Source organism: Pongo abelii, chromosome 8, assembly GCF_028885655.2.
Source record: "Pongo abelii isolate AG06213 chromosome 8, NHGRI_mPonAbe1-v2.0_pri, whole genome shotgun sequence".
In the NCBI taxonomy this organism is placed as follows: domain Eukaryota; kingdom Metazoa; phylum Chordata; class Mammalia; order Primates; family Hominidae; genus Pongo; species Pongo abelii.
Genome location: NC_071993.2, coordinates 22,522,866 through 22,534,283, shown reverse-complemented (window position 1 = coordinate 22,534,283; position 11,418 = coordinate 22,522,866). Strand labels below are relative to the sequence as shown.

At 35.7% G+C, this 11,418-nt stretch overlaps 1 protein-coding gene across 3 annotated transcripts in view; it reads right to left on the bottom strand.

The window, feature by feature from the left end:
* Positions 1-1,602: 1,602 nt before the first annotated feature.
* Positions 1,603-11,418, bottom strand: part of SPAG6 (sperm associated antigen 6) — a 71,071-nt gene continuing 61,255 nt past the window's right edge. The window contains exons 9-12 of one of the 3 annotated variants that reach the window (XM_054521806.1): positions 11,059-11,175; positions 7,201-7,346; positions 5,845-5,923; positions 1,603-1,751 (exon numbers count right to left, since the gene is read on the bottom strand). In XM_054521806.1, coding sequence (XP_054377781.1) covers positions 5,863-5,923; positions 7,201-7,346; positions 11,059-11,175 — 324 coding nt within the window. In that variant the 3' untranslated portion in view covers positions 1,603-1,751; positions 5,845-5,862. 3 annotated transcript variants of the gene reach the window in all.

Genomic DNA, 11,418 nt, shown 5'->3' with positions numbered 1-11,418 from the left:
TTACTTTGTTTAGTACTGTTTGATAAGTATGAAATTATCTATGAAGTGAAAAATTTCAACTAGGAAATCTGACATTCCAACAATATCTGAGGTGGTTTTAACCCAGATAAACTAAATTCTGTCATTACCAACACATCTAAGAAAAACAGCCCTAATGAAGAAAGATAAAAACTACTTTTATTTTTTCCAATTAAAAGATTCATAAGACAAGCTGTGTAGGCATGAAGGAAAGAAAGGAAAGCTATAAAACTGGGAATACAAATTACATTTTCCTATTCAACAGATCAAAGAAATTGCTGCAAGGAAACAAAATAGGCCCAAGGAAGTATTTAAAAAAAAATGAAATAACCAACAATCTTAGCCGGATATAAGGCAAAACGAAATGGGGTAATCTTGGGTATTATGAAGTTTTAAAAGACATAACAAAGTTATGCACTGTTAGGAAATAATGATGACAGAGATGAATCCAGAAAATACAAAAAACAAATGGGTAGCTCCTTTTGCATGAAAAATTAAAAAAAAAAAAAAAAGAGAGAGAGAGTCCAAGAAGGAAACCTGAAAACAGAGTCAGACTGGAAACACTGTGGCCTAGGGGCTGTGTGGGTTATCATTCACCTCCTCCAGGAGAGAGCAGCAGAAGTAATATCCTTTTAAAGCAAAAGACACACACACAGCAACTAACCAAGACCCATAAATCCAATCACATATTCCCCAAGGTCAGCAACACACTGATAGGAAAAAATGAAAAGGACAATTCTAATGCTGTTTTTATTTAAAATTTTATTGAAACCCTCTTTCACCTGTTTACCACTTCCTAAGTAAAAATGCATGTAAAGTCTGAGCCTGATGGTATTATCTTCAAATTATTCCTTAAATACCTGAAAATGTGACTTTTGAAACTTGGGAAAGTGATGTTAGGACAAGGATCCATTTTACATGCCTGCTTCTTTGTTCATTCATGAGCAGAGCTAGACTAAGAAACCTTTCAATGAGAGGGAGAGCATGTATGCAGGAGTATAACTCTTTATTCTCAATTCTACCCTCACTGGCCCCATGAAAGGTAAGGAACACTTTAGATAGGGTGGGGAAGGAGGTTTGGAAAACTTGTGATAAAGAGGAGTAGGTTTTACTAAGAATTTAGGAAAAATTTAACAGGTTACCCACAGAGTCTGTGTCTTAAGTTAACGCACATATATAACTAGCATCAGAGTCTCCTTCAAGTGCCCTGTGTATCTGTCATCAGTTTCCTCCTTCAAAGATTTCTCTTCTCTATACTACTACATAGTTAGCAAGGCCAGCTTTCCTTGCCTATGCCTATGACGAACTGGCTAGAATAATTTAGGGTTTTTGAATGCCATCTCTTATCTATATCTCATTGGAGGTGTCTGCATGTATGAGTGTGTGTGGTTTTTAACAGAATAACAAATGCCTTAAGGCCCTTTAACGTGTTTTTAAAATCTACCTTGAGAACAAATCCTATGCATGCGAATGACCATGAATAGTTCCTCATATATTCAAGCTACTAAGGTTTAAAGTATTACATAAATTTAGAAAATATTATCTAAAGGTATATCCCATTAAATAAATCTAGAATATACTTAGTTCAAATATTTAGAAAGATTTAATTACTGTTACTCAAAACTACTCTGCTGTGAATTTGAGTATCAAAACATAACTTTGCTCAGTTATTAAGTGGTTGATAGCTGTCCACCCTCTGCAGAAGTGTATCTGAATATCCAGGGGAGTAATACCTGAAAAAGAAAATACGCTATGAAATGCTGGTGAAATGATCAACACAGCAGGCACATAAGGTTCAATATAGGGGATTTATCTGAAATAATTCTGTGAGTGAAATCTCAAATACACTCTGAATAATTATGCTCCAGTAATGCTTTGTGCATAAAGTTAGAGGCTATCTAGGAAGAGAATACGAATTCATAAAACTGTGCTAGAGAAGTAGCAAAAGCTTTAAGGGATATAAATGTAATGGCAAAGGGGACATTTTCCAAACAAGAATCTTCAATCCAGTGACAATATTTTATTATAGACTTCATTTTAATCATATCAAGTGGCTAACGTTGCTTTAAGGATCATAGCTAATAGATTTTTTTCATAAGTTAGACTACACAGTCTATTGTTACTAATCAACTTCTGCATTCTAACTGCCTTAGAGATCATTCTCAGCATGGATTTTAATCAGATCTGGTCACCTAGGAAAACAAAAATTTCTGGGAGTATAATTCATATTGAAAAACTATTTAATAAAATATAATTTAGTATTGAAAAACTATTTACAAATACTTGTATCATACAAACCTAGGAAATTAATCATTTTTACTATTAATAGTTCTTGGGCATCTATAGTACTATACATTTACATTCATAAATTGAAAATTTTATACAAGATTTAGTATAAAAGTATTAAATATGTTGATCACTGCATTGTGAGATGCTTAATACGTCATGGAAATAACTTACATCCAGATAAATGAATGTCAAATAAAATTCAGCAGGCATTCTAGAATAACTTTTTAAATCTATGGAAGTATAATTCAAAAATTCTCAAAACACTCAAAATAATTAAGCTTCTGAAGGCATTTTCTCCAGATAAAACCTAATATTAGAGACTTGCTTTGCCTTTTGTTAGTTATCTTTATCTATGACCAGATGCTTGACCTAAAAACTCATAATTTATATTACACTAAAATTCCTTCCACAATTTATCAAGTTAAGGTGGACCAAAAAATACAGCTGTATTTTCTTAGTAGTGAGTAGTGTGCTTACAGGCATCCATAGTTAAACAGCTACTTATGTACACACCCAAAAAAGCTACCTTAAAGAATGTTTCTCCTCTAACCGCCTCTTACTCTTGAAAAAATTGTCTTTCAACAGTGGGTTTCTTCGAAGTATTCTTACACTGAGAAATTCACAACTGCTTCTTCTGTGAGTTAGTCAAAAATTTTAAAGCAGGCTTTACCTTCCAAGGCCTTCAAATGTATCGGACACCAGATAATATGAATTCAAGAGGTAGATTTTTAAATATCTTTAAAATTTTAACCTTTTAATTTAAATATTAATAAATTTTATATTTTAATGTAATAAATATTTAATTTACCATATTAACATATTAATATTTTACTTATTTAATAATATAGTATTCTTAGTATTGATATAATGATGTTATCATTGATATTAGATTAATAATAATTGTTATTACCATGTTAAATATGGGAGCCACGAGCTACATGTAGACTGAATGGGAGCCACCAGCTACTGAGGACTAGAAAAATGGCTAGTATGGGCCGGGCGCAGTGACCCACACCTGTAATCCCAGCACTTTGGGAGGCTGAGGAGGGTGGAACACCTGAGGTCAGGAGTTCAAGACCAGCCTGACCAACATGGCGAAACCTCGTCCATGCTAAAAATACAAAATTAGCTGGGCATGGTGGCGCATGCCTGTAATCCCAGCTACTCAGGAGGCTGAGGCAGGAGAATCCCTTGAACCCCGGAGGTGGCGGTTGCAGTGAGCCGAGATCACGCCATTGAACTCTAGTCTGGGCAACAAGAGTGAAACTCCGTCTCAAAAAAATTAATTAATTTTAAAAAATGGCTAGTATGTCTGTATTTAGATTACATAAAATTTACAAGTGGTTCCAAACATATATAAAAGTTTTCCAATAACTGCATCAAGTGTCAGTTTATAAATTTTAAATTCAATATTAAAAATTCAGTTTAACAGACATACTAGCCATTTTTCTAGTCCTAAGTAGCCACATGTAGCCCTTTGGCTAAGCATTTTCTCATTTAATTCTAACTATGAAATAGGTAATTATCTTTAACCACCTTGTACAGATGCAGAAACTGTGGCTAAAGGGGTTAACTATTACCTTCAAGGTAATAGTTATAGTAAGTAGTTATAACTGAGAGAGGAATTAAGGTCTGTTTGACACCTAAGCCTGAGCTCTTAGCGTACTCCTTCGGAAAGAACCAAAATGAGCCTCCAGGTAAGACCAGGAAATTCCTTCCTTCTGGCCAGCAACCACAGCTATCCCAACTTACCTCTAAATGGCCTTTAAGAATGTAAGTGAATTAACCTTATCCTAGACCCACAGAGAATTGGGGTTATTATTATATTGTTATGATACCAGAAATACGCTGAATGGCAGACTGTGTCCATGTCTCCCTCCCCAAATTAGATGTTGCCCCAAAGCTGCTTCCCCACCCCAGCTGAGGCAGAGATTTTGAAGAAAAAGGAGTTCAAAATCACCTTATGGCTGTGGAGTGAGCCAGGCCCAGAACTTAGGTCTTCTAATGTCTAGTCCAGACCCCTTTCCTCTCATTTACCTACCTTGCTTCATTAAAAAAATTTAAAGATTACTAAATCGGAAGGCAGTATGAAATAAATATTTAGGTTAGTAACAGATGAATGTATCAGTTGATAAACTGTCTTACAAAGGATAATTAATTCTAAAATAGTTATCACCAAGTGATTCTTGAGAATTCTGTAATTGTAAAAATAAAACTATTTTGAGATTATATTTGTCTATTTTCATAGAAAGACAACATTTCCAAGATTTCTATAAAATACCATTTTATAGAACCTAATGCTTTAAAACATAACTGAGGTTTTCCTACTTGCCCTGTGTGGGTGAAATATATATGTATCAGAAATTTCATAAGTCAGGTAACCAAAATTCTTTATGATAATTAGCCAATTTTAAAAATGAAATCCCAGTCCACAGAATTGGAGAAGTGGAGAAGTTAAAAATTTACAATGGTATTTTGACAAAAGCACTAGATTAATTTCTTTTTTTTTTTTTTTTTTTTTTTTTTTTTGGTGAGACGGAGTCTCCCTCTGTCACCCAGGCTGGAGCACAGTGGCACAATCTTGGCTCACTGCAAGCTCCGCCTCCCAGGTTCACGCCATTCTCCTGCCTCAGCCTCAGCCTTCTGAGTAGCTGGGACTACAGGCGCCCGCCACCACGCCAGGCTAATTTTTTGTATTTTTAGTAGAGACGGGGTTTCACCGTGTTAGCCAGGATGGTCTCGATCTCCTGACCTCGTGATCCACCTGCCTCGGCCTCCCAAAGTGCTGGGATTATAGGCATGAGCCACCAAGCCCGGCCAGCACTAGATTAATTTCTAATGTGATGGAGTTTGCAGTTTTTCCTGGTGCTCAATTAAAATATGCCTTCAAAAAAGTGGAAAAAAAAAAAAAACTTCAATAAAGTACCTTACCATTGGTTGATTCTAATAGGTCATTCATTCTGGGGACACTTTAGTTCTTTTTTTTTTTTTTTTGCATCTTTCTATAAGTTTGTAACAAAATTGCATTGAAAGTTACCTTAAACTTATATAAAATATCATTCTTCGTGAAGGGACACATATTCCACGTATAAAAATTAATTTTATTTTCTTCATAAAAGATTTTAATATTTCCTTTATTTAACGGTTTTACACATTTTATGTTATACAAACTTATAAAACATAAATTTGTGGCCAGGTATGGTGGCTCACACCTGTAATCCCAGCACTTTGGGAGGCCAAGGTGGGCAGATCACAAGGTCAAAAGATCTAGACCATCCTGGCCAACATGGTGAAACCCTGTCTCTACTAAAACCACAAAAAATTAGCTGGGAGTGGTGGCACGTGCCTGTAGTCCCAGCTACTTGGGAGACTGAGGCAGGAGAATAGCTTGAAGCCGGGAGGCGGAAATCGCAGTTGAGCCAAGATCACGCTACTGCACTACAGCCTGGAGACAGAGTGTTATATGTAGACTAATTGTACATGTTATGATATATCACTGCTTTGATGTATCATATATATTAATATTTCAAAGCTTACCTATTGGAACTCTTTTGGTCAAGGAGTTCTCATAAACTTCCTAAAAAGTGCACAAACTTGCAACTCTGGAAAGAATTTACTGGGTAAAAATATGTGGATAGAAAACAAATTTTAATCTTAAAATTGCTTTTGTGCTTTTAAAATTAATGTTACCATATGTATTAAACACCGTTGATATTAAATAGGAAGAATTAACAGACATGTTGCAACTTGTGTAAGTATGTTACAGCATGTAAGTTTTAAAAATTAGCATTTATATTTTCCAATATTAATCAAAGAAAATAAGAAATAAATGTAGGATTAGAAAACGTAGATAAATATGCCTTTATCCTGCATGCCTTGGGGGCATTTTTAAAGATTCAGTTGTTTGGCCGGGTGGGCGGGGTGGCTCACGCCTGTAATCCCAGCACTTTGGGAGGCCAAGGCGGGCGGATCACGAGGTCAGGATATTGAGACCACCCTGGCTAACACGGTGAAACCCCGTCTCTACTAAAAATACAAAAAAATTAGCTGGGCGTGATGGCTGGCGCCTGTAGTCCCAGCTACTCGGGAGGCTGAGGCAGGAGAATGGCGTGAACTTGGGAGGCGGAGCTTGCAGTGAGCCAAGATCGCGCCACTGCACTCCAGCCTGGGCGACAGAGCAAGACTCCGTCTCAAAAAAAAAAAAAAAAAAAAAAAAAAAGATTCAGTTGTTTAAATCATTCTCTTTTCTTTGTAACTTTGCTTTTATTTATTTAGAGTTTAGTGGAATAGTTCTCCTTTAGGCTTACAAGAACTGAGGCTTAGGTTGAATGCTCTGCAAATCAACTTCATTTAAAAATGAATCTTTTTTATTAATCCTGAAAATAGCATCTTGCTATATTACTCTGAAGTACCTGTAAATAATAAACATCATTTTGGGGTTTTTTTTGCATTTAGATAATAACTTTTTTGTTGTTACTCAACATCTCTTTTCTGCCTGTGATAGTCTCATTAATGTAAATGTGAGCTTAAGGTAGAATAGTAATATGCAGGGAACTATGAAAATCAGAATCTATGGGCCTTTTATAATCAGGTATTCACAATTTAAAAACTGGTTACTTTGAACTCTATATTTGGGTACTCTTTAGTAAAGCATATGTTAAATTAGTACAAAAATGTCTTAAATGACATTCCAGTTTGAACCGGAAATGTGCGTGTCAGTCAGATCATTAATTAGTTTGGCAGGGGGAGGAGATCAAGAGAGAAATAAAGGTACATATTGGCCTCACGCCTTATTTCAAAGTCCACATTTTGACACAGTGGATATAAAACCTAGACTTGAAAACAGAAAAACTACATTCTAATATTAAACGTTTCAAAGTCCATTTTCCCCACCTCACTATTTCCTCGGGGTAACAATTGTTAATACTGTTGATGTATTCTTGAAGGAGAGAACCAGGTTCTGCTTTTATCTCTTGAACTTTTTTAAGGCCACCACTTGTTACAAAAAGTCGTCGAGCTTTGCTATCATGCGGCAGCACCTTGCAAAGTGAAGCACATAAAATATCAGCTTTTCTTTTCCAAGTTAGATTATTACTATTGAAAAGCAATACTGTATGTGAGAAAATGTAAAAGAGAATTTATACCCAATATACCTATAACATAATGAGCCAAATCTGCTGCTAATTTGAAGTGAAATGTGCTCTTTTTAGAATGTGTTAATTTTTAGGTTGAAGAAATGAAATAAAGGCAATGAACATGGGCAAAGGCAATGGAGATCCACTCACAGATGTAAAATATAAAGCTTACATCATTCAAGGTCTCTTTGCTCCCTAAGAATTTAAAGGCAAGCTCCTTAACAAGGCACAAAGGGTCCTGTGGGACCCAGCTCCTAAATACCTCTCCAGCCACCACTAATCTCCATCCTAAATATTGTTTCAGTAACATTACAGCATGCATGCTGTGTCATCTCTTGCCTTTGCCCACGCTGCTACCTCTTCCTAAAATGGCTTTCCACACTCCACAAACCTCTCCCCTTATGCTTGGTTAACTTTTAATCATCTTTTAAGACTTAGCTCAAGTGTCACCTCCTTTAAGAATCCTTCTCTGGAAGCCCATATCCCCTTATCCCAGGATGAGTTGAGTCCTTTTCTTCTGTCAGCATTCTGTCAAACCACCATCCATGTGCTTACCACATAATACCTAAATACCACACAATTATTTTTATTTTAATTTTTAATTATCCATTATATGTCTGTCACAATGTCACTGAAGGCAGAAACTATACTTGAGTTCATTCATTCATTTCCCTCGTGCCTGGTACCTAACAGAGGTTCAACAAATGTTTAACAAATGAATGAATATACTAAAGAGTAGGCAGAGGAAGGGGACTGAAATGTTAGAGAGACAGAAGATTAGAAACATAAGGAATCAATAAATCCAAGAGAAGGTTTCTTAAAGCAACCAATGAAAACTAAAAAACAAGTCACTGGATCTGACAGTGAAGAGAAGGTGCTGAAGACTTGATGAAAGGCAGCTGTGTGCGGAGGGGTAGTTGAGGAAGGCAGGCTATCAGCAGCTGAGGAAAGTGTCCCAAGTAAGGAAGTCAAGGCAAACTTTAAAGTTTCAGAAAGAGAAAACAGGGAATCAGTAGACCATGGTAGGATAGAACTAAAGGCTAAAGATGTTGCAGGTTTTGATCTTAGGATCAAGGAGACTTGAGCACGTTTGCATGTTGACAGAAAAAAGCCAGTGGAAATGAAGAAATTTATTATGAGAGACAAAAAAAAGACTGACCAGACTAGGAAGGTCCTGGGGAAGGGGTGGGGTCACAATGTGGGAAGTCCTGCTCTCTTCCTTGGTCACTGCTACTATCCTTCTGAGAGAAACAGTCTTTTTTTCCCATCTTGTTCCTTCTGCAAGGACCAGCTCTTTTCACTGGTCCTTCCTCCATTGAAGCCCTATCTGAACACTTCAGATTACATTCACTCATTCCTTCTTTTAAAAAAAAGTTTATCTCCTAGTCTAGTATATTGAAATGTTTTCTAATTGTTTTGTCTACTCTCCTCAGCTAGATGATAAAGTTCCCTGAAGAACAACTTAATCTTTTTTGTCCGTTCCCCAATGCTCAACAGAGAGCTGGGTACATGTAGGCATTTAACAAATAATTAAAACCACAAAAGGATCTTGCTAATAGAGCTATAAATCAGCTGGACAATAAAAGATTGCACTAGTATATATTTGTAAAAAATGTAATATTCTATAAATATATTGGTTTTACATATTTCGTTTGGCCTGGAGAATTTTCATTACTTCCTATCTCTGTCCCCAGCCACTTCAGTATCTTTTCACCTTCTACCTTGCTTTATCATCTCTTTTTAGTGCTTTGGTATCTTTAGATTAAGAAAATATTCCTGAAGGCACATTTATAAGTGTATATGATACAGGTACTGTATTTATTTTATCTTGGGGCTGTCTAACTTCCACACATCCCACTGGTTTTATGTATTTTGAACTCTTAATGTAGGTTAGTGTTTACTTTCATAGCTACTTCAATAAAATCAGAATATCTCACTCACTAGCCTAAAAGATTAAACTACAAAATGAAACTTTCAGAAATAACGTCAATTACCCAGTTCAAGAACAGATAACTCTGTCTGTAGATGATCTACTCAGCCCCTTACCCCTTATCACTCTTAGATGACCAAATTAGCTGGTCACCTTCTTAGCACCCAAAAGTACACACAAAATAAAGAAATGGATCAATTTCCCTTGCAGTAATTTAGTCTTTTCTCTGCATTATTTGGTTATTTAGTTGGTTTGTCAAGAGGGCATGCCATTATATTCCTCATGTTCCATATAACTAAGAGGGGCAGGTTATTTTATTGGAAGGAGGAAGAAAGGACATAGGTGTTTGATACACAGAACTGTATCCTGCCTGGGTGAGTGGCTTCAGCAATGTGAAACTTCTACTTTCCTGTGGCTCTGGCACTTGACGGCCAGTCATACTGTTGGAGGTCATGAACAGAGCTGAGAGAACTGAAGGCTGTTAGCAGACTCTGTCTTTCAGATGAAGACCTAAAACTAGACAAACTTATCTGTAGGGACTACTTTAAAAGTTATAACAATACATAGTTTTTGTTCATTATTTGTAGAAACATAGTGTATGAATAGTAATTTCTCATTTATATAGCATTATAACTGACTATTCAAATGAATTTGCCACACCCCATTCATTTTTTTTTAAATCTTTTAAATTAGCCTGACCCATTTGCATGTTTTATTTCTTAAATACAACTCTTTGGTTGTTTTTGTTCTTTTGAGTGCTTAATATGTGCCTGGGATTGAGCTAAATGCTTAACATACAATATCTCATTTACTCTTTACAATGACCCTATGAAATAAGTACTCTAATTATTTACATTTTATGGGTAACCAAACTAAGGTTTAGAGAGGTCAACATTTTGTTAAAGAATTACAGAGCTGGTAAGTGGGAACTCTAGGTACTCCAATTCAGAACCTGAGCTCATAACCACCATGGGCTACTACTTGTACAGACCTCATTTTCCTAAGTCAAATTCACTAAGCATAATTTAGCCAGCTCTTGATAGCTTAGGGTCACCATCCTGACTATCAGTGTCTGTGGTAATAGAGTCATTCTCTTTCATCCTTTGCTATTGGTAATCAGCTCTGCTGGCTGTGCCCACTTATAGCAGCTTGACTTTTCTACCTTACTACCATTTACTATCATTTAATCTGCAACAATCTAAGAGATATGACAGCTATATTTGTTAAAATTGTTCATAAAATAAGTCGATATGCTCCAAATGACTGTCTGAGAACATCTTCAGTAAAGTACATGGACTTCATGAAAGATATTTCAGTGGCTCAGAAACCTTTTTCCTTTTCTCTTTATGAGCTTTGCCATATTCCCAGGTGAGTGAAATGAAAGACACTAGAAAGATTACTAAAAGTCACTTATCAATATAAATTATCTATATTATGAGATTTTTTTTTTCTGGGAACACTTAAAAAGACAGTAGAGGCTCTAAGGAAAATGTGAGGATGAAGAAAGTGTTTTATTTACATGTGAATTTTATTAAGGTAACTTCCCTGTCCATACAGATTGGTGAGAGTTAAGCAGTAAAACCATGACCCCGTGTTACAGAAAAAGCTACTGACCCAACAGAAAAAACAATAACTTAACAAATCATTTTAATTTTCTTCCTCCCCTTAGAGGCTGGCATTTCTTACCTTACTGAACTGTCCAACCACATGTTTCAGAATATTGGGAGGAGCATCATATAGAAATGGTTCAAGGGCTGGTAAGTAGGTACATTTTTGCAGGATATTCTTTATGGCTTTTTTACTCTTGAAATACAAAGCAGAATGTATACATAAGTAAGTAATCAATGAAACCTTAACAAGAATTCAAATCTGACATTCCTGGAATTTGAAAATAAAATCAATTTCCTGGTCTAAGCTGCAGTTGTTTCATTTTTTTAAATTGTTGTCAAAAAAAACTCCTGCTTTGATTGATTTTATCATAGAATATCCTACAAGTTGTCTTTGTGTTAAGCCTTAAATGTAAAGTATATTACTGAGCTCTTAAAA